This window comes from Panthera onca, chromosome E1, assembly GCF_046562875.1.
Source record: "Panthera onca isolate mPanOnc1 chromosome E1, mPanOnc1 haplotype 2, whole genome shotgun sequence".
NCBI lineage: Eukaryota > Metazoa > Chordata > Mammalia > Carnivora > Felidae > Panthera > Panthera onca.
The window spans coordinates 3,299,395-3,323,580 of NC_138352.1; the positions used below are offsets into that span (position 1 = coordinate 3,299,395).

Here is a 24,186-nt window from a genome sequence, read left to right on the forward strand (position 1 = left end):
AGTAGTGGAGGATATGCAGGGAGAACGGGCAGTGCTAAAATAAGGACAGTATTGTACATTTTGAGTGTTTCATCCTCAACATAAAGAACCTGAGCATTCTTTCCACATCAGGGGAATTATCTGGGGAATGCAATCAGGACTATTTAATGCCTGATGGTCACGTGACACTTATCTGGACAAGGGCATTCCTCTTAGAACCTAGCTTTTCCCCCTTGGTATAAACCCAAATATGTTTTGGGAGATTAGATTACAAAAGTAGAGATGCTGAATGAACAATGATCAGAACTGATCTTCCCACACCATCCATCTCATCTCCTGCTAGCACCAGCCGCCATGATTTCCTGCTCATAGCTTCTGGTACAACATAATAGAAAAAGCTGCCAGAGGAGGTACCTCCCCACTTGCTTTATCGGTCTTAACCACTATCAAAGGCATAGACAGAATTCCTAGTAAATGGGCTCGTTAGATTACCATTGTTTTTGACCCTTGATCTCACTGTTAATAAATGGATGTACCAGTGATAATGCTAGCCAGAAAATCCTCTACAAATCTCTTTCCTTCTCCTAGCCCTGAGGAAATGCACTTTTTTTTGTCCATAGATGGAATCTTCTGCTGGAAATTCATTAAGCAGAAAACAGCCAAGGTGAGGAAGGTACCGGCTAATTGAATGGGACTCCTACTTCAGCTTGTGGAAAGAAAAAAAAAAAAAAAAAGTGACTCACTAAAACCCAGGAACAAGCTTCCGGCATGAGCCAAAAAGCTCTCTAGGCTGGCTTACAGCTTAGGGTAAAGCCACTTAAATCCTTCCAGAAACCCAGGGTCCTGGAAAGTACTATGTTCCACCTTCTTAAGAACCCAAACTAAGTCACCAAACTGTCCTAGGCTCTCACAGAGCCTCCCTCCTACAGGTTCTGTCTTCACTAGTTAGCTCACCTTGTCGGTCTTGCTTATGAAAGCTTCTACTGTTAATATCTGTGCAACTCCCAATTTCTCTTACCGTTTTAAGCTTGAGTCACACTGACGCCAGATTCTAGTCACAAAAATAGAGAATTTTCAGTGGCAGAAATTCTGCCCCTTAAGTGGCTTTGGTGATCAACCCACTTGGTACTGAGGGAAGAGAACTGGTTAGGAAGCAGAGACTTGGTCCAAAGCTTAACACCGTATTTACTACCAGATTCCAGCAAGTCCTTGAACCAACCCTGGGCCTTGACTTTCACATTTACACAATGGGATTAATATATATCAAGTGTATTTGTGTATGTTATCCATTCAATTATCTTAATAATGCTTACTTATGTTTATGACATCCCACTAAGGATAAGCTGTCTGAACATAAGGACTAGACCTATTAACCTTTACACCCCCCCACCCCAGTTCCTGGCAATAAAAAATGCCCAGAAAATATTTAATGATGACATACAGCAAATACAAAAAAAAAAGCACCAGACAGAAGAGATGCTAAATACACATCAGGCGAAACCATGAAGATGCCATTACCTGGTAGAATTTCTAGCTCTGGGCTTCCAGTGATTTCAGCCCTAGTAGTAGGTTCCTTAGACATCATTGTCAGCAACAGTTCTCAGGGACAGGGAAATCTGGTTGTAAACCGTGAACTGCCTGATGTTACTAAGTCACTTGCACCGGTAAAGAGAAATCAGTAAGGAAGCCATCCTATCAATTTTTACCCGAGCCAGTCAAAAGCTATGGCCTAGGTCCACCACTTTGTAAGCTCCCAATAGGTGGGACAGTGATTTGAAATGGTCTGTGAAAAGTAGCAAAGTCCAAGTATGTTTCTCCCTTCCCCCTTCCAAGGTGCCACAATACTAATCAAGTATCCATTCCTAGAGGGGGGTCCCTGGGTGGCTCAGGTCACGATCTCATGGCCCATGAGTTCAAGCCCCTCAGTGGGCTCTCTGCTGTCAGTGCAGAACTTGCTTCAGATATTTTGTTCCCCTCTTTCTCTGCCCCTCCCCCACTGGTTCTCTCCCTCTCGCCATAAATAAACTTAAAACTCTCCTAGGAGTGGGGAGATTCATAAACAGTCCCACGTATAGCTAAAACGAAGTAATTCAACCCCGGATACATACAATCAACTCGTGGTCAAATTAGGTTAAAGGTCAAATTAGACCTTCTTCCACGCAGTCGCTCTGGTTCAACAAATCTGGGTACCCGTTCTGTGCCAGGCTCTGCACTGAGCTCTGGTTTGTCAGAGAAAAGACACAGGATCTCTCCACCAAGAATTCACCATACAGGCAAGACCATTCAGCAGTACAGCAACTTTTTTTTTAAACCAACGTGGAAGTGCCACGGAGAGGCTGCACGATGATTCCTACACACTTCACACACACAAGTCTCCTTCCAACCTGATGTCGGAAACCATTTACAACTCTACCAAGAAAATACTCTTAACCTTATCGACTTACCTTTTGGACCCCAAACCGTACCATCCACCTGTACCATCCACTGCCCCTTGTACAGATCTGGCTGCACTGAACTGGGTCACTTCCCCAAACCACCTCGCCACACTCCAAGGCTGACAGTCTGCCAAGAGTGGAGATTTTGCAAAGAATGTGCTACTGGCCTTACATGCCGTTCCAAGAGAGCAGTACCCAAGATGTTCGAGCAGTGGCAAATCCAAAGGTTCTTTGGATTAAACGGAAAAGCCCCCAGGGCGACTCTCTTGACAACAGGCATTCTGGGGCACGGATTAAATAGGCACTCATTTCTCCTCTCCTCACTGGCCAAAACTTGGTAGCTAAAGACAATGGATGTGCCACCAACCAGCTGTCTCCTTGAGTACATCCGAACGGCGGATGCTAGTCTTTGAGGCTATTTTTAACTCCCAGCTAAATTAATTTGGCGCAAAAGTAGCAGGAGTCCCTTCCCTTGTAGGAAATACTTCTGTTACTGTGAATCTGGTACATAAAATAATCCACCCACTGAAGAGCAGAATTAGCACGGGAGTTTTGTGTTGGGTTTGTTTCCCTGAAAGAACTTCTTTTTAAGGCTTCCGGTGGTATCACGGCACGTGAAGAATGGCACCTGTGGGCGAGTGCACGGGGTGGTTTCAGGACCCCACCAAGGCTTCCTCGGAGGCCGGATCTAAAGGGGATCCCGCGAGGACACACACAACACCGCACGTCTCCCTAGCGTGCGTTCTTCCTACAGGTCCTCCGGCAAATGCGTGCCACCTGAGTTTCTGCCCCATTGGACGGCACCATTTGGCAAGAGACAGAACTCCGTTAAACCAGCCAAACATGAAAACACTGGTCCTGCTGGTCTGTAAGAGAACTCTGAAAGAAATCTTAAAAGTCTTCAAACACACCTTCAGGAAGCCTTCCCTCCATCTTCTATAAGGTGCTTGTGCATGCCTGCTCTCCAGCAACAACCCCCCCCCCCCACCCGGCCACTTCGTAGCATTTTATTTCTTCCCCGTTTATGGCATGGCAGCTACCATATGCAATCATATCGTGTAACTGTTTGCACACTCAGCTCATCCTTCTGATTAGGGAGGACCCACCAGGAGGGCAAGAACCATCTGGCTCCCTATCAACAGGGCACCAAGCTCTCAATCAGTACTTGGTGATGGAATGCCATTGAAGGCAGCAAACAGCTTTCAAGACCACCGAGTTCAACCTCCATATGCATAAATAAGCAAGCCAAGGTCTAGAAGGATTTTCAGTGACTTGGCAGGGCAGGACTCCCCATTCCCACTCCAGAGCTCTTCTGACCTCACTCAGCTGCATTTTCAACACAACTTTCTAGCACCTGCACCTTTTACAAATCTCCCTTTGTCGATTCAGGAATAGCGAAGTGTTTCGAGTATAGCTGGGTTTGCTCACAAAACTGTCTTATTTCCATATTAAATGTAAAAGCACACTCTGAGAAAATAGAAGATTTGCTAATTAAATTTCTAGGTTTATTTTAAATGTTTTGAGTTTTGTTATAAATGAAGCTCTGAAGTGTTGAATTTTAAACGACTCAGCAGCCTTTTTCATGGGCTCGGTTTCTAAGACACCGGAAAGAACTCCAGAACAAGAGAACTCTCAAGTCCATTGTAAGTGAAAGAGAAATTTCGTGTGCTGGACCTACAGCCCCCTGCAGAGTCCAGCTCCACACCAGGTACCACTATCCGCTTGTAGCCCTGTGCACAATCGCTTCCAACTTCAGCTCCAAGCATTTATATAGTCTATGCTCTCTTGGCTCAGTTTTACCACCTTTGCCGGCTTAAAGATGTACCCGAAACAGAAGCAGCCCCCTGCCCACCCCCCACACACACCTCTTAACAAATTCATCTATGCCCTTCCGAACATTCTGGCAAGCACCAGCTAACTCCCGATGCTGCCTGTACGGAGGCTGGTGGTCTCCCTGGTAAAGTACACTAATGACCCATGAAGTGATTTTTAAATCCCCTGAATGCTGTTTAATTGTATGGCTCAGCTCTAAAAAGTGCAAGAGACTGCACGTACAGTTTCTCCCCCAGAAAGGCAGGGGCATTGGCGAAAAGGCAGGAGGCAGAAACAAACACAAATTCAAGGGAAGCAGAATCGCCCGGAGGCGGGCTTTAAGCCTTTGAACAGGTCAATCCCTTCCCCTCTTCCTCAAATGCTCACAGATCCGGCCCACAGAGCAAATATTCCAAAGGTTGCATTTAAAGAGTTGTCTAACATTTGTGTGGGTTCATACGCATCACATAAAGACTTCTGTCTGCCTACAAACTTTACCTATTAACAGGGTTGTGTCTCGCTCTACGGTTTTCAGGGTAGGACAGATTGGTAGGGATATCTGAACAGTCTGCCTCACCGTTTTCTCTCCCTGAAGGCACCCACAGGAAACACGAGGTATGAAAAAAAGGATTGTATGTGCTAATAAACACATACACACACGTACATACAGAAGACCCAAATACCCTGCTCCCCTCTAGCAGGGCAGGCTTCATGGACAGAATCTGAGTGGAGATTGTTGTAAGAAGTGGGAGGAGTTCCAGGCAAGGCAGCTGGTGAGCTGAAATTCTAAATGGTGAAGGAAAAGGGCACCTGGGTGGCTCAGTCGGTTAAGCGTCCGACTTCAGCTCAGGTCATGATCTCACGGTCTGTGAGCTCGAGCCCCGAGTTGGGCTCTGTGCTGACAGCTCAGGGCCTTGAACCTGCTTCGGATTCTGGGTCTCCCTCGCTCTCTGCCTCTCCCCTGCTTATGCTCTGTTTCAGAAATAACATTAAAGGAGCCTGTTTCAGATTCTTTGTGTCCCTGTCTCTGACCCTCCCACATTCATGCTCTCTGTCTCAAAACTAAACGTTAAAAAAAAAAAAAAAAAGAAATAACATTAAAAAAAATTAATCGTGAAAGAAAGAGTCTGAGGAAGGAGTCAGCCCTCTAGAACCCACCACCCTCCCCGCCCACCCCATCGTGACCAGAGCCAGTAAGAAGTTCATGTCTTAACTGGGGAGGTCTAGAGGGAGGTAAGGAAAGGGAAGTCAGCTGTTTCTCCACATGGGCCATTTTCACGTTGCTTCTTTGTGGTCTTACACAATCTCGGATGGGGGCAGGTGTGCTGGGCAGAGCTTCAGGCTGTCTTCCGAGGCCACACACCTGGGAGCACAGACGCTGTACCAACCCCAGGTGCCTTTCCAATGCCCAGTCTTGCCTTCTCTCCCCCTTCCTCGGTGCGCAGCAGGCTGCCCTTCAATCTCAGGAACACCTGTTGTTTTTTTTTTTTGGTTTTTGTTTTTTTTTGCTTAATCAAAGTTTTATTTCAATTATGTACGTATGTGATTGTGTGTGTGCGTGCAGATTTAAAATGCATTTCTTACTTTGGTTGCCACCAAAAGTATTGGAAAGCCTCTTCCCTAGCTACTCCATTTTTTAAATTTTTTTAAATTTACATCCGAATGCGCATATAGTGAGACAATGATTGCAGGAGTAGATTCCTTAATGCCCCTTACCCCTTTAGCCCATCCCCCTTCCACAACTCCCTCCCTCCCCCTCCAGTAACTTTTTTATTCTCCAGATTTAGGAGTCTGTTTTGTCCCATTTTATTGTTTCCCTTCCCTTATGTTCATCTGTTGTCTCTTAAATTCCTCATATGAGTGAAGTCATATGGTTCTGGTCTCTAATTTCGCTTAGCATAATACCACCCTCCAGTTCCATCCATGTAGTTGCAAATGGCAAGATTTCATTCTTTTTGATCACCGAGTAATACTCCGTTGTATATATATATATACCACCTCTTCTTTATCCATTCATCCATCGATGGACATTTGGGCTCTTTCATTACTTGGGCTATTGTCAATAGTGCTGCTATAAACATGGGGGTGCATGTGCCCCTCCGAGGCAGCATACCTGTATCCCGTGGATAAATGCCTAGTAGTGCAATTGCTGGGTCGTAGGGTAGTTCTATTTTTAGTTTTTTGAGGAACCTCCATACTGTTTTCCGCAGTGGCTGCACCAGCTTGCATTTCCAAGGAACACATGGCTTTTATCTCCAGACATGTTAGCAGGGAATGTCTGGCAACACAACACTGCCCATCCAGAGGTGGGGGATGGCTGAGAACGGCCTGACATGTTTGGGTGGGGGGGGGGGGTGGGGGGGGGCTCTTCACACGGAACCCAGATACCCTCTTCTCCTCCCCGAGTTTCCCTTAACTTCTGCATCCTTTCGACGAGCCTGCTCCTTGAGTCCTGAAGATGATCTGTGTTCCCAAGAATGTTTAACTATTGCCATCTGGTTACTGGGATCTGGGCACTGCTCTTTCATTTCTCAGGGGTCTATCTTGAGGATGGAAAGACCAGGGACAGTGCTGGTGTACTTCACAGGGTCCGTCATCTTTGTCCCCGTGGGGGAGTGCCCTGACGTCCTCGGAGCCGGCATCAGCCAGCAGCACATGAACTGTGTGAATCTTGAGCCTTCGTCATGGACAACACAGATCTTAGTCTAGGAAACTTTTAAATCCTTGGGGGGTGGGAGGGGGGCGGGAAATACTTAAGGTCTTTGTTTCTTGTAGCTTGCCTTTTGTGTTTCCTGATCCCTCCATTCCTTTAACTCTTTTCATGCCCTTTAGCACTTTGCTAAATGTGTGAGAACTTTGAACGATTAACACCAAGGCACGAGCTAGCAACTTCTCCGGGCCACGCCCTGCCCCCCCCCCCCCCTTTCCTCTACATGGCTGTTGCGTCAACCACTAGCCCGCTGGACACTGAGGGGCAACATGTCACAAAGCCCCCAGATCATTTACGCCTTTCTTCTATATGCTTCAGTCTCCCCATCTATAAAATAAGGTTAACCTAAACAAGTCTTTCCACCCCCCTTCCAGCTCTAGAATTCTAGCACTTTCAAACATTCTGAAAGATAAAATAAGAAAAACCTCCTTTCTCATCTCAGCTCTGTCCTGACACCTTCATGCTTTTCCAGCTACCTCCTTGGTGCAGTTCCAATTTGGGCATCTTGCGAATTTGGACAATAAATAACACTGCCCTGCACACAGGGTCCTGTGTCCTGGCTGTACAAAGCCCTAATGATTGGCCTCTCGGGGCCAACAACCAAAAGGCAAATTTTCTCCTGGGAGGAGAATGCACAGGCTGTACTTCTTTCCTCTCATATATTAAAAAAAAAAAAAAAAAAAAAAAACCTCTCTTATCTTCACTTTCACAGATCGGATATTAAAATGTGAGGCTAAGCATGCACAGTGGGTAACACAACACAGAGTAGGGACAGAACTCAGACTAACGCATCAGATCACAAGTGTCCCCTCCCACTGTATTTCACAACCAGCGGACCATCGCTAAGGCTTTCTGCCTGGCTGGGGATTCAAGGACTAAGGGGCGGGGCAGGGGGAACATAATGATCATCAAAACAGGGTAAGAATTTTGGGCATGAAAGGGGCTGCTAAAAGTAACTAATGGACATTAACTAAGCTGTAGCACGCATAAACCAAGGCTTCCTCGTGTAAACAGGACAGTCCTGTGCAAACCTGCATGTATATGACATATCTATGTATAATACCAAAAGCTTACAAAAGTCATAAAATCAGACATAATCAGGGAGCTGACCTACAGCGCCTGTAGGACCTTCCCAGCCCCCTTCCTCTCCCATCCAATCCACTGGAGCCTCCTCAGGGCTCTTTTCTGGGCCCTCATCTATTTTCTCCTTATTCTTTACCTCCATCTCTCATCAAAATGTTGCACACCCAAAGCTTGTAACAACCAAACAGAGGAATCTTTATCTCCTAAACACACCCTGCTTCCCAACTCCACACCTGCATTCACAGATAACCGTGTTCTCCACGTCAGACTTCCCAAACCAAACTTGTCCAAAGAGAAGCCCGTGATCAGCCCTGTCCCACACTTCTGAACACATTCTCCCTCCACAGCCTCGATAGCCTCCATCCATTCATAGGTTTGGCCAAGAGGCCGGAGAGTCTCTCTCCCCATTTCCACCTCCCCCATCCTCCAGCGGCCAAGAGCTGTGGCCCAGCTCCTAAATACACGGTGAGTTTACCCCGTCCAGCCTCACTGCCTCCATCTACCCCGACCTTTCACCTTGCCATCCGTGCTACTCTTCAAGCTTTCATACTTCCCCATCCTCACCTGTACATCAAACCCATTTCCACTGTCGATATTTCCTATAAGGAAAGCAAAGAAACCTTTGGGACATGCAAACAAATCACACCGGTCCTAGTTTAAACCCTTCCTCTGGACCCCTACCATTCCTAACATTGCGTTCAAAATCCTTAACTACACCTGTGACGACCAGCTCGCTCTTCTTCTAGTCTACACTGAACACCTTCCCACTTCAGGGCTTCCTCACTTGCTTTTCCCTTTGTCTGAGGCAGTCTTCCACGGGGCTCCTTTATGCCCCAACGTGCATGCACACAGGTTCCCTGGTGTCTGATGATCTCCACTTGCTCCTGAAGGTCGGTTTAAATGCCATTTCCTCGGGGAAGCCTCTGACCACCTAGAGGAGATCCCTCAGGTAACACACTCAGACGGGCTCTACCCTTATTAAGAGTACTTAAACCAAAAGAATGAAGAAGTGGAAGGAGGGGCAGAGTGAAGGGAATGAAGAAGGGAAGCAGTCAGACAAAAACTATTCCTCTGTGGGCAGGACACACACACACACCCCCGTTCTTGCTGGAGCCAAAATGGGAGAAAAGAAGGATGGACTGAGAATAATGAGCAAGGAGGCCAAAGAAATACCACGGGATGCTTGAGGGCAACTTTCAGGAAAGCTGGTACTCTTCCTCTCCATGTGTCCCGAATGGAGGCAATGCTCCAGAAAGAAAGAAAAGTGAAAGGGTGGGGTGGAGCACACTAGATTTTTGTATGTAGGTGGGCCACCCACGGATGTGGGCTTTCCAGTCTCTAAAGATATAAAACAGGGTCATCTCTGAGGCTCTCTGGCTCCCACATTCAGAGCCTCTGCAGACCAGTAGCAGCTCAGAGCCTAGGGCTTCTGCTCGGTGCAGCTTCCTCTGGCATCTTAGCAGAAATGCAATAGAAGCTCCTTTGATACCTGGGCCAAAATAAAGCAGATCGGAACCCCAGAGCTTAACATGAGTACACCCTCTTCAGAAAAGGGAAGAATTCAGCCCTGCCTGCACTGACAAAGTTGTTTTGAGATCTGTGTTTCCTGATAGGAAGAAGAGCCAAAGGTAGGAATAATAGAAAGGTCTCCTCTTCCAGGCCTCCCCTGCAATTTTTTGTTGCTAAAATATTTTCCGTGTAACAGCCCAATTTTCCACTCAATATATTTTAGATACTGGTGTTTCCCATGCCTCCTGGCTCCCACTCTCCTCTGATGATCCCATTTTTCAGTAAACAAGAGATACAAGCAAGAGAGATGCTCACTAGAGGCAGCAGAATTAGGGCACAAATAAAATTATGTGTTCACACATGGGCAGCTTCAGAGATCGGTTGTTCAGTGGAGCAGATGCTGAATTATTTAAATCGACAGCAGCATTTATAACACATAATGAAAAGGCAGCAAGGATCTCAGGAAGCAAACTAGAAGGAAGATGTCACATCAGCTAAAAGCAAAGATGGCCCTTTTAGTCAATAAACCGTTAGGGTGAACCGTAAAAGGGGATTCGTGTTTACGTTGCAAAATTTGTCAACGTCTTCAGAAAAGCAGCACACTGTGTTAGTGAAAGCTCTTACTATAAACTTGGTGGAGTTGGTCCACGTGGTCGCCCAGAGTGGAAGAATACAAGCTAACAAATTTCCTTCGACCCTGCCAGGGCTCAAAAGGGCTTTGTATCTGTTCACTGGTAGGAGCCCAAGTTGTACAGGACCCATTGACAAGTCTTCCCATTAAGAATGTGTGCCAAAACAACAGTTGTACAGGCATTAAAAAAGAAGAGGTTGAAGTCAAAGATCTGCATGAACGTCAAATAATAGTTTTCAGACTACTTACGTCAGTGTCCGGTCCCTTATCCGCACCAGGACAAGAAAAAGTGACAAATTCATGGCACCTCTTGTGAACCACAAAACAGCAAACTGGTGGAAAGAAAAGAAAACTAAACTTAGTAATTAAACAGACAAACTTTGTTTTCCAAACAGGGCTACATGCTGTTAGGAGTCAATTTCATTTCACAACAGACAGAATCTTAAACAGCAATCAGAAGGCATTTTTTTCAGGACTCAGCAATATTTGGTATCAATCAGACTTATATATAGAACCAGAAAATGCCAGGATTCAGGGCTTAATGAGACATTAAGCCTAGTTTCTATTTTCTAAAGTTGAGAGAGAGGGAGAAGGAGAGGGCCAGAGGTTCTAAGACAATTTCCCAAGGTATAAACCATGAATCAGTGTCAAATACTTTGCACTGTCCTATACTAATACACAATGCATGCATCTAAGTGTCTAAACACATGACACCCTGTGGGTAAAATTTAAAAAGGTAATAGCAGATTATATATATAGTATCTCCATCTGTGGGTTGTAGAACTTCCTCAGAATTCTGAACTCAAGACCACAAACTCAATCTACAGAACACAACCGTTTGAAATGCGGGGGGGAGGTGGGGAAGGCCAACACCTTCACACCTTCTTATACATGACTGCTGGCCACAAATGCTATCACCAGTTGTTATGTAACCAGATGCCCCTTGGACTTGTGCAAATCTACTACACAGCAAATGTTTTCCAAGTTCAACATGGTTTTGCTAAATACTGAGGACAGATCAAAGAAGCGTTACAGAAATAATTCCCTAAGAGATTTTTATGGATAGCATAACAGGGAGGATACAAAATAAGTAAATGACTTAGGTAGTCTTTCCTCCAAAGCTTCAAGTCTAGTACTCCACTGTTCTTTGCTGAACAACATGCTAAAAAGCATACCCTCAGAAATACTGGGTAAGCCCTAAGTCTTTGCTGCAGAAGGAAGGCTAGAGCTCCCCAGATTCTGGGCTCTTTTTTTCTTCCCCCGAAGATACCACAATTCCCTGCACACGTGGCCAGAGACAAAGCCAACCGAAGAGGGTCAGTTGTTTCTGTGAGAGGGAGAAAATGGCAGGTTTGCAGACAGCGGAGATCCTAAGGGGAGAACGAGTACCAAGCCCAGTATTAAGAAAGTAATAGAGGCCTCGAGTGGCCATTAAGACATTCAGAATGTTTTTGATAAGCTTTGGTAGCCACTGAAAGGTTTGAACAAGAGTAACACGGACAAAAACAGTGCTTTAGGAGGGCAAATGGTGGCCAATAGGAAGAATTTGATGGATCAGATTTGGGCCAACAGGCCCAATTAGAAGCTGCTTATATAATCTAAGGATGAAGTAATTGTCATCCTTCAGTCTGCTGAGAAATAGAAGTAATAGATGCCAGAGAAACTGCAGGAGAACCAACCGGACTTGCCAACCAACCCCAGAGACTACTGAGCATCCTGTTATGTGTCACTTTGATGGGTCCTTGCACACGCAACATGTAACTGAATCCTCAACACTACTTAACGTGGGTCACCACGTACATTTTACACAACAGGAACTATGGTCTCCCCTTTCCTTCCACTGTGTTCTAGCTGTTGACTGGAGCAGAAAGACAGAGGAGGTGACGCCAAGATTTTTATACATGGGTGGCAGAAAAAAGGAGTGCAAGAATGACACATACATTTAAAGTATATGCATTACGTATGTGCATATGTGTGTATTTTACATATATAAAATAACCAAGGGGCATCTGGATGGCTCCATTGGTTAGGCAACCAACTCTTGATCTCAGGGTCATGAGTTTGAGCCCTGCACTGGGTATGAAGCCTACTTAAAAACAATAAAATAACCCAGAGGAGGAAGATGTGGGTATGCCCTGTCACGGCAGTGGATGAGGGAGGGCTGTTTTCTTTTAAAATGGTTTTAAGATGGTTGTTATACAATGTCACTATAAAAGTCCTTATTAAAAATAACAATTAAAAAAAGGGGGGGGACGAGGTAGGCCAGACATGAGTAAGCAGAGGTGGCAGTAGGGAAGGACCATCCATAGGAAGGTGACAAGGAGGTCTTGAAGAGCATCCTCTTAGAAGCAGAAATGCCGGGGCACCTGGGTGGCTCCATCAGTCAAAAGCCTGGCTCTTGATTTCAGCTCAGATCATGATCTCACATTTTGAGAGTTTGAGTCCCACATCGGGCTCCACGCTGACAGTGTGGAGCCTGCTTGGGATTCCCCCACCTGCACCTCCTTTGCTCTCTCACACACGCACTCTCTCTCTCTCAAAATAAACTTAATAAAAATTAATTTAGAAGCAGAGATGCCCGAGTGAAGGCTTCTCCTTGGCTGCCTGCCAGGCCACTGCACCTGCCCACCAGGATGGCAGGAGGGGACAGAGAAGTGACAACGAGTTCCCAGGCTGCCCCAGCAGTGCCAAGACACTGTCAAAGGCAGCACTTAGCTCCTCCAAACCCTCAGAGAAGCTTCTTCACAGTGTTTCTGCTAAAAGCATCTCCCCAACCCTCTCCAAGGGTAGATAATAAAGCAAGGCTGTGATGGCACAAATTAATCTCATCTGCTGGCTCTCCCCAGGCACAAAGTCATCGCTCGCTCACTGGAATTAGCAAGATAAATTACGAAGGGAAAAGGGTCACAGGAGCATTATTTCCTCATCATGGTTTATTATGGATATAGTGTTTTGAAAGGAAAATGAGCATTCGGATTCCCTACTTAATCGTTCAACACTGTGGGTTTGGTTTTTTTTTTTTTTAAACCACTTCTACGTTCAGGTGAACACTTTGGAAAACCTGTATTTATCAAATCCATTTGAATTTTTTTTTAATCTGTCCTTTCAATCCCCATGTACCTTTCAATGCAATTATCAATCTCAACCCACAATTGTTTTATTTCTGTTTTGTGCCTCAAAAAGCCTATCAAATTTTACCCCAAGAAGTTCCAGGCCCTCGCTACATGGTGTAATCTGCAGGGGCAGCAAAGAGCCCCAGCTGTCTCCAAAATTACTTCTTCCTAGCCTACCTTACGTGAAAGTCATACCTAGAAATGCGTGGGTCCACCCAACAGGAGGTGAAGGGTCACATGGGAGCCATCTGAACCATAAGGACCCTGCAAGGCCTGTTCAAATACTCAAGATGCAGAATGGATAATCTTCAAAGAAGAAACAATGCGCCCAGAAGCAGGAACAGAAAGCCCAGTTACCCCCCTCCTCCTACCTCACCCCCCACTCCAAGGGGGCAGGGAAGAAGAGCCTATGTTCCCAGACCCTGGCTGCACACAGCACTGGTCTGAGAAAGGCCAGCCCAGAAAGCTGAGCAAGGGCCAGAGATTCCAAAATGATGAACGGTGGGCCTTGACCTTTGGTTTCAAGTTCCAGAGTAAACCGGGTAATGCACATTCTGTAAGACAATATAATGCAAACGTTTGAGAAGTCTTGCTGGGGTAGCTGAAGAACGAGGAATAGATTAGCTCAGGAACACCGGAGTACTTATCAAGTTTATGTGGAGAGGGGAAAACAGTTTCCCCTGGCTAAAAATGAGGAGCTGTTTTTTGTTGTTGTTTTTTTTTATTTAGAATCCTGAAGGTGTTCAATCTCACCATGCTGTATGGAGCGAGAGGGAATCGAGGCAAGCCAGGGATAAGGCAGTACCTGTCACACAGTATGCATTTGATACGTTTGCCTGACCTTGGCAGACAGGAAGTGGACACACATCATGGCAATTTTCTCCCACCCCATGGTTGGTCCTGGAGCTGGACCCTAGGTACTTAAGCCTTTGCTCAAATGAGCACAGGCTGGCTGGTGAGAAGGAGCCAGAGCCCCATTTTCCAAAACTCTGGGGCATGCCTGCTTACATAACCAAATGAGAGCTCTTAAAATATGAAGCTATCATGCAGCTTAAAATCACAAAGTAAATCTTCATATTATTTCCTAAGCACAAAATCCCTTTCCTCTAATCCTCTACGTGATATGCTTATGCTACCCAACCGTAACGGATGACACATGAAACACACAAATCACACTGGGCCAATGATGTGGGAGGACGACAAAAAAAAAAAATACTGCAGCCTTGGCCAAATAACGGTTCTTAACGTTACCTGGCTTTAAAATTGGGAGTGCTTCATCTACGAGTCCGTATCATACACTAATCTCACTTCCAGGAGTAAGCGAAATGGAAGTTAAGCAGAGTGTTCACTGTCTGTCAGAAGTCGATTTCCAAGACAGTCACCTACGTTTGGCTCAAGAATTCACAAAAGTTTCCAGAAAAACTAGAGGTCTGCCGCGATGCTGCCATGTTGATGGTAATAGCCGTTTTCAGTCATGGTCATTAAAGTCATTCATCAAAGTGAATAAAACCCAGCAAAGGGCAAAGCTGAAAGCCCGACACTCCGTGTGAGAGAACACTCTACTTCTGACACTGTACCCCCTGAATCTGCTAAAAACTGATTTACCTGTAATTGTCTTGGCTCATCAGACACACCTGGGGGACTGCAGAGGACGTGGTTTCCATGCCAAATGTCCTCACAGAGGTCAAAGACTTGGGGGCTCTTGGCACTGGGCCACGTTTCCTGGAGTGATCTTGGCCAAGTGGTATGCCCAGAGCCACTCTCTAGATTTCATTCGAACCTAGAGCTTTACTAAAAGAGCATAGTGGGCCAAGGCTACGTATAGAGGAATCAGTCACAGCCACCTGCTTCCGGCTCATCAGGAACGCCGCCAACACGGATTACACATCAATCAGGGAGGCGCATCAACTGTCCTGACAGGAGACAAAGTTCTAACGGAAAGTGACCCATCACCACCCCATACCCACTAGGAAGGCAGTTAACAAAATAACACGTGATGGCGAGGAGGAGGAGAAACTGGAACCCTTGTCTCATGATGGGGAGAACCTAAGATGATACCGAAGTTAAACCCAGAACTCCTCCATGAGCCGACAATTCCACTTCTGGGTCTCCACGTTCACGGCAGCATTATCAGAATAGTTGACAACAGAACCAACCTCAAAGTCCACCAACGTATGAATGGATAAGCAAAATGCAGTGTATCCATGCAATTGATCATTCAGCCTTAAAAAGGAAAAATTCCGACATATGGTATGATAGGGATGAACCTTGAGATCATTACCCTAAGTTAAACAAGACAGACACCAAAGGTGGCTGTTGCATGATTCCACTTGTATGAGGTACCCTAAGAATAGTTAGATTCAGGGACAAAGTAGAGCAGAGGTCACCACCAGGAGCTGGGCAACAGGAACAGGGAATAAGCACTAAATGGGTAGAGTTCTACTTGGGACAAGAGAGTGTTCTGGAGATTGGACGGCAGTGATGGCAGCCCAACACTGTGAGCCCACTTGATGGCGTTCAGCTACGCATTTGAGATGATCCAAGGGGTAAGTTTTAGGTTATGGCGCTCTTACCATGATGAAGTTTAATTCAGCAACTTGCAACACTATTTATGAAACTACAAATGAGACAGAGCCTTGCAGTCCTGCGTATGGGAATCTTCTGCAGTAATTCTTCTCCGCACTTGATTTAGAAAACCAAGTATTTGCTTCCATTGCATGAAATTAACACAGTCAGTGACAGAATAGAGTGAAGACGGGGGTGGGGGGTGGAATTCAGAGCAGAGGACTCCTAACTCCTGAGGACCAGAGACGTGTTTCTACCAATCCTCCCATTTCACTCACCAGCAGCCAGTAACACTGGTAATGATGGCAGAGGCAAGTCCCCTTAGACCGCAGGCCTGGCTTTTCAACCAGATCTTTGCAACACTGACACTCTCTATGTAAGACAGCATTACCCTGTTTAACACTTGACATGGATTGCCAAATTCACTGAAGGGAACAAAATATACACTACATACCACTTTCCATTTCTCTTCAAGCAATCATTGATTTTCCTTTTCACCCTCAAGTCTGTATCATTTCAAATTCAGGTCAGCGTCAATAAACGGAACACAGGCATAAAAAACTCTGTTACCCAAAATGGAGGGGAAAGGGTACGGCATTATGTAACAAATCCCAAATTCAAGGGAAAACCTACTACATTTAACAGTCCGGCTTTATTCAGAACAGAAGGTGGCTAGCTGAGCTTCCTCGAGTTCCTTTTTTTAAATACATGAATGGCTGCCATCATGTGACGTGGCTTTAATTAAATTTTGCTTAGCTGGAAGGGATTAATGAAAGGTAGCGTCACATCAGAATATGATGAAATGAGAACTCTCTAAGGCAAGTGAGCCACGTTCAGCTTTGTAGGGAGAGTCACAAAAATCCAAGCTTATGTTATATTTGCATGCTCAAGGAAAATTATTGGTTTCAGATCTGTAACAATGAAAACAGTCTTCTCGTGGCATATGTGTTCAAGTTGTATGAAAACAAATCAAGTAAATGTGCTTTATCACATATTAGCAGAGGGGATAACAGTTTTCAGGTAGTATACTCTGCCTCGAGAATTTGTGCACACGCTCCTAACCAACTCTCACAAACTCCCAGGGTTCCTGTTTCTGACCAGGCACGCCCCTCCTCCCCCCAGGGGAGTCACCATTAACCTTTTCCTCTGCTCTCAAGTCCCCGAGTCCCACCTGAGGATTTTTTTTTTTTTTTTTTTTTTTTTTTTGCATTCCTCCCCAGTTGCATTTTGAGATACATTTTGGAGAAAGCAGAGACTGAATATGAGGTGTGACAGGAGGGCCCCTAGGTTACAGGTCAGAGCAAACTGGGAAAATGGCGTGGCCATCCTCAACTAAGAGAAGAGCCTTAGCAGCACGGAACACTAAGGGAGAAAGAAAGAAACCAGATCTTGGCATTGGTGTGGCAGTCACCTCCAGACCTTTCAGGGATGTGAGCCTCCAACACCCTTTCAAAAGTTCTTTTTCTCCATCTATCCCTACACCTCCATGTACACCATACAATTTTATACACTGGAATATATAAAATCATTATCACAGATGCTTTTACAGTTCATCGTGGGAAATGAATGAAGGAGGGCAAGAGGGAAGAATGAACCAGAACCTGGAAACCCGCACACCCGCTCACGGGAATTACACAGGCTGAAGGAGACGACACGACTGTGTGTGTTTGCTTTTGGACAAAGTGAGTACCCCATGCTGCTGGGTCACCCAGACAGATGTGCCAGGCAAGCAAGTGGACCTCCAGGGTTAAAGGTCAAAAGGCAGCTGGGACCTGCAGACCGAATTTTAAGAGCTATCTGAGTAGCTGAGAGCTGAAGGCAAGATGGCAGATGGACTCCAAGGAGCACGGGAGCATGTTGGCGACCCCCACATCCTCAGCTGACAGTGGAGAGGAGGTGGTGGTGTGCAAGGTGAGATGTCCGAGTCCTGACTCTGGGGCCTGGAGAGTGGGAGTGGGGGGGGGGGGGGGCTTAGGCAAGAAAAACTTCAAGAACAGGCAGGCCAATCACCAGTATGAAGGACTCTTCCCGACTCAAGGAGCAAAGAGGAGATTTGATGATGAGATATGGCCCAAAAGGCACATGGTCAGAAGAAGGTAGGTAATGACAGCCACACATATGCCAACAGGGCATTGATACACAGCCTCCCTTCTGTGACTTATTTCCACTTGACTGTCCTAACTGACCCAGAACCGAAACGGGATGGACATCTCCGATACCATCAACAGACAGCAATAAAATCATCTTAATACTTCGAGTAACTGTGGTATAAAGGCCCATCTGTTTCACAGAGAAAAATCCCTTAAAGTATAGGACAAATCAGGCAAACATGTCTGAAGGGAAATCCCAAGGCTTGATTTTTAAGCTCAGATCCTTTGGCAGTTTTTGTGATTTCCAAATCATCTGAAGATTCCAACTTCCTTTTAAGTTCCTAAGGGCATAAAGCCTTCACAGGCTGGCAATGACTCCATATCTGAACATCAGCAACCCAGCAAGCACTTTGGGTTTCCATCTTCTGACCCCAAAAAGAAATTGCATACATTCTACCTAAGACTTTATCAAGCCTGTAACACCAGATTTCTCTCGACAGTATTTGAGGGACTTTTTTTCTTTTGAACAGTGGGGGTTCACAGCAAAGTTGAACAGAAGATAAAGAGATTCTTGGTATACGCTGTTCCCCGCACACGCACAGCCTCCCCCACAGTAAACATCACCACTAGAGCTGGGCATTTGTTACAAATGATAAACCTCACTGCCACATCATTACCTCCCCAAATCCATGTTAACCTTCGGGTTCACTCTCTGTAGTCTTTTCAAGTCCTATTTCATTTTGCTCAACGGTAGCTCCCGTCTAAGAGCACTAGTCGGACTGCAGTACAGACCCCAAAATCACACTTGTGGTGAAATGCACATGTTTAACAGCACCCAACCCTTCCCCAGAATGGCAGGCAAAAAGGAAACCTCAGCTCCCGAACTCTGGGAAAACAGAAGATGATAACACGTGAGGCAAACAAAGAACGGACACCTGCAGTATAGATGAAACCTCGAAGTTTATAAGGCAATTCCATCCAGCCTGGGGCAGGGGCTCAGCAGGGATCAATGTATTTGTCACTAGGGTTGTAAAAAAGCTACATTGTGACACAGCATTGGAAGAAATATTCTGGAGACTCCAACAGGCAAAGAAACGGAGTCTCTTTTCCTTTTTCTGTCTCTAAATGTCTTTTTCTGAGCCTATCTCTGGGCAAGCCTTTTGGAGAATCTCATCCATTCTTTATTTAGTAATTCAGCAAATACTTACTGAATACCTAATACACGCTTAAACCCCACCAAGAATGAAGGTCAAGGGATGGCCAAGACATGGTGTCTGCTCCTAGGGAAGCTCAGGGTCTCGTTGAGAAAAACCTGGAAAGTAGTAGGTATCTCACACAGACTCTCCCCTTACTCCTGTCCATCCAGTCCCTTTATCTTTCCCTTTTCTTCCTCTTTTAATTTGTTATAATGTAAAATCCAGGGTATATTTTGTAACACATATCACTGAATAGCTTTATGGTTTGTTTTTTTTTTATTATAAAAGTGAAACATCAGTTTTGTCTCAAGAAATTTAAACAAGTTCCAATACATGATGTCAGCCTTTCCCTCTAACGGACTCCAGGCAAGGAGAAAACAGATGAGCCAAAATTGGTACAAGTCCACACTTACTACAGCTCTGGAACAGGTATATGGTCTACTCTCACGATGTCTGCAGATACTTGGAAATGTACATAATAAAAGTCTGAGAGATAAGTTAGATGGGGTTTTGCCCATATGGTTACACCCTTCCCCCTCCATGATTCATCAAAGGCCATTGAGATATTCTGAGAATACTGACAAAGAAGTGGTTAGAAACACCAGAGCCAAGACTTCAAAAATAAGTTACTTTTGTACCTAGTAGATTAAGAACAATCTCGCAGCTCTTTCAGAGGACAGGATTTCTCCTCCTCTAACAAGTGTCTTTCTAGCTGGTCTCTGAAGCACACTCAGCTTCATTATTTCCACTCCTCTCCCCTAACAGACTCAGAAACGAAAATGTCATCTGATCATTTCTGGCATTAGCTGTCCTGTTGTGGGTTGAATTGTGCACCCCTCCCCGCAAATTCTTATGGTCAAGTCTTAACACACAGAACCTCAGAATGTGAAATTATTTAGCAACAGTGCCGTCACACACATGATTAGTTAGGAGGAGGTCATACTGGCACAGGGCAGGCCCTAATCCAATAGGACAGTGTCCTTACAAAAGGGGAAATGCAGACGAAAACACACAAGAATGCCATGCAAAAACGAAGGCAGGGGCACCTGGGTGGCTCAGTCAGGTGAGCATCCAACTTCGGCTCAGGTCATGATCTCATGGTGTGTGGGTTCCAGCCCGCATTGGGCTCTATGCTGTCAGTTCAGAGATTGTCTCCCCCACCTCTGCCCCCACCCTCCACCTTGCTTGTGCTCTCTCCCCCTCCCTAATTCAGACATTTAAAAAAATTTTAAGAAAATGAAGGCAGAAATTGGGGTGATGCTCCTACAAGCCAAGGAATTCCAATGATCACCAACAAACCCCCAGTCTGGGGGAGAGTCCTTCTCCCTCACTGTCCCTGGAAGAAACCAATCCTGCCAAGAACTTACACATCAGATTCTCAGACCATAAACTTGTCTAAGCCAAGTACTTTGCTAAAGCAGGTTTAGAAAGCTTACATAAACCAAGGCAGTTTCTGGAAAACAAATCATTCCATCAATGAACATTTTTAATCAGACCAGTGTGCCCCTGTGACAAGAAAACCATCACATCCCATTTCTCAAATGGAACCCAGTGTAATAAGAGGCAGTGAAAGTCTAACGTGTTCAGGGAAAGGCTCCACAGGTAAATAAACTTCAGATTTCAATCAAGGGATATGAACAAGCAGGAAGGCCTTCAAGGAAGTCATTCTTCCCTGACAGCTCCATGGGCTAGCATACCTGAGGCCCACAAAATTTAGCTGTGTCACCAATGGAGACCAAGAGTACCTTTAAGTCTAAAGCAGTGACGTGTGATTAATAAGGCATTAAGGTGCTATTCACACTTTACCCCAAGAAAAATAAGGGCCCACAAGTGACTATAAACAAAAATGGTGTTTTAAATCCAAATTGCTGATATGAAATAGAAACCCTGACATCTGAAAAGCATCTGGGGTATGTGCATAGATTTATTCACTCATGATTACAAATGAGTTTAAGTATAATCAGCAACTCAAAATTAAAATACTTGATTTGTGGGGCACCTGGGTGGCTCAGTCACTTGAGCGTCCGACTTCGGCTCAGGTCATGATCTCACAGTTCGTGGGTTCGAGCCCGCGTCAGGCTCTGTGCTGACAGCTCAGAGCCTGGAGCCTGCTTCGGATTCTTTGTCTTCCTCTCAAAAATAAACAAAAAAAAAAATCCTTGATCTTGTGTGTGGGTGTCCTGCTTAATACACTAGCCGGTATCTGCAATCAAGATAATGAGGACTGTGTTTGCACAGGGCCTGATTATAAGTGCTTCCTTCATCCCTAGTGGGGAGATGACACATCCCCAACACAAGTGTACAAACCACCCAGAAAACTAACATTTGCAATCCTCGGGGGACCAAGACCCCAGGGAAGTCACCTTTTGCATTAACAGTCATGAGGATATCACTCACTTAAAAATCACGAGTCTGAGAACAACAAAATCAGGAGACTTAAGAGTCCACCTAATGGGTTTCCAACTGTGCTCCCTGGAGGCCTTTTTGGGGGATGGGCTGGGTAGGTGGATACTAAGGTCATGACCCCTCCTCCGCCTCTAGTCTTCCATTTAGTCCCTATTCTCAAAATCTGGCAGTTGCCTGAAGAGTCAACATCCTTAGCACACATCTGTTCAGAAAACAAGCCGTCTGGTTGCAAACTCAAGGTTAAGGGCAAGGCCACCAGCCAGGTCTACCTTTCCGGTATTTGTAGTCTCAGTTTATTCTGAAAGTCGATCACATTAAAAAAAAAAAAAAATGTTGCACATTTACCTATTCATTCACTCCTTCCAAAAATCACCCATGAAGCTGCTAGCAGAAGGCCAGGAAGCCTGGCAGGCATGTGACAATTTGAGGATTTCATTAAGCACAACCCTGAGTGGGTTTGAGAGAGATGGTGTGCTTAAGTGACTAGAAGAGTCATTAGCCCAAGAACAGATAGGTGTAGGGGGAAGGCAAGCAGACAGCCAGGAGCCTTGGAAATGGAAGGTGGGAACGTCTCAAAAAGCAAATTTTTGATAGTCTCTCTCTCACAAATAGTCAGGAAGTTGCTGAGACAGATCTATGAGATCAGGGAATCGAAGGTCATGGTCCTACACAGGTTGTAGCTTTGGTAGTTGTAAAAAATAGAAATCAAATATACAGGGGTGGGCAAGAAAGTAGGCAGTAAAGCAACAGAGGCAGTGACTAGAAAGCATCCAGTTTAAATTCTGGTCCACAAGTATTTACTGGGCAATAGCTACATCCTAGACATGGCACCAGACCCCGGTGTCTATAAAGATCAGTAAGGCTCAGTTTTTTGTTTTAGAGAGAGTGCATGTGCACAGGCAGAGGAGGGGCAAAGGGGGAGAGAGAATCTTAAGAAGGCTCCACACTCAGTCTTCTGCCCAATAGCGTCAATCCGACGACCCTGGGGTCATAACCAGAGCTAAAATCAAGGGTCAGATGCTCAACAGACTGAGCCACTCAGGCACCCGCCCAAGGCTCAGATACCTTGAAGAGCTTCAAGTTTAGTCTGGAAAACAGTCACAAATTGAACGTTTCAAGATCATGCAGTACAGTCTTCCCAGTATGGGCTCTGAGCACAGAGGCAAAGTCTCTTCTAGCCTCACGTGCCCGGAAGACTGGCGGAAAGGATGCTGTTGCTGAGGTTGAAAAAGGACAACAGGTCAAGGGAGTTTTTCTTACCACGTTGGGCAGTCATCTGACCCAGTGTGCAGTAACAGCTATGTAAAAACATGAAAATAGGCCCAGGTCACCTATGCAAACTACACAGGCAAGTGGGGGCAGGCAGGTCAGACGAACCAAGCACTGACGGAACGTGATTCATATTAACCAAGGAAATAGTACTCCAGGTCATGATTCACAGAAGGAAATTACGAAGCTGTTCAAATATTTTAGTCAACGCTCACTTCAGAACCCACTGCCTTTTTCTTCTTTCTTTCCCCTCCTTCAGTCACGTAATTACAAAGCTCCTGTAGGTGAGTTAGGGAAAAGCGCTTCATATTTAATGTTCCAGTTTGGTTTTGATTTGAGTCAATATTGCAACAGGGGTGGGAACAGTCTCAGAATTGAAAAGACATTTTGGAGATGCAAAACATTTTCATTAAAGCAAACATAGTACCATGTTACTTCTGAAATTTCAGGGCCATCCACACAATGGTGATTTTTAATTCTTGGAGATCAATACACGTAGAAAGGTTCCCTGAATAAAACGCCTTTGTTTTCTTGAGATTACATTGCATTTATGTGGCAAAATCTCTTCATATTATTATGTAAATTTTTACCCATGTAGCATTTTTCCTCTGCTTATCTTGGAGAACATTCAAAAGAAGCCGTAATACACTAATTACCTTCCTTTCATCAAGTATGTTGGGAACCAATAAAGCATCAGGGAGGTGGAACACAACATAATTACAAAGCAATAAAGGTTGTAAGTTTCCAAGAAGGAAATTCGAAAGTGTCCAGGGGATTCCAATGCCCACGGGTAACATTGGTGAGCGGGCCAGGGAAGACAAAGGAAATGGGAAAGTTTTCGTACAAAGGAGGACATTAGGCAGAGAAAAAAAAAAAAAATATATGAAAGTTTAAAAAAAAAAAAAAGGTAACCTTACCAAATGAATATGTTATAATGACCAATCACATGCCAGAAAACAAGGCAAAAGAAATTAAAAACATAAATAACTTATGGCAATTTTAACATCAAAAGGCTTTTAAGATCAGTACTTACAGTGCTTCAAAAAATTCACTTTGACAATAATGATGTAGAGCTGTTTACAGAGTTTTTAAACGTACATGTTTTTGCATGGGCAACAATTTGCAAGGGTATGGACCACAGTGGTAAAGGGATTGTCAGCAATGGCATTTGGGGAAGATTTACTTTTTTTGTTCATCTGCACGAATTTTTTCAACCATTAACGTAGTAACTAAAAATCTAACTTTTAAAAAGATGTTTATAGCGCCATGGTGCAAGATTATGCAGTGCATTTTGACTATTGAAAAGATTACTTCGTGCATATTTAGAATTAAATTTGTTACAATGTTCATCTCTCATTTATTTTATACAATTCTTTGACTCATGCCAC

General features: G+C 44.9%; 1 protein-coding gene across 2 annotated transcripts in view; it reads right to left on the reverse strand.

Annotated features, from left to right (window-relative positions):
* Window positions 1-24,186, reverse strand: part of PRKCA (protein kinase C alpha) — a 398,747-nt gene that overhangs the window by 232,611 nt on the left and 141,950 nt on the right. For both annotated transcript variants that reach the window (XR_013552221.2, XM_078438248.2), the window contains exon 3: window positions 10,409-10,491. Coding sequence is in view for 1 of the 2 variants with exons in the window: in XM_078438248.2 (XP_078294374.1) it covers window positions 10,409-10,491 (83 nt within the window). In the remaining variant the exon portion in view is untranslated. The remainder of the gene's footprint in view (window positions 1-10,408; window positions 10,492-24,186) is intronic.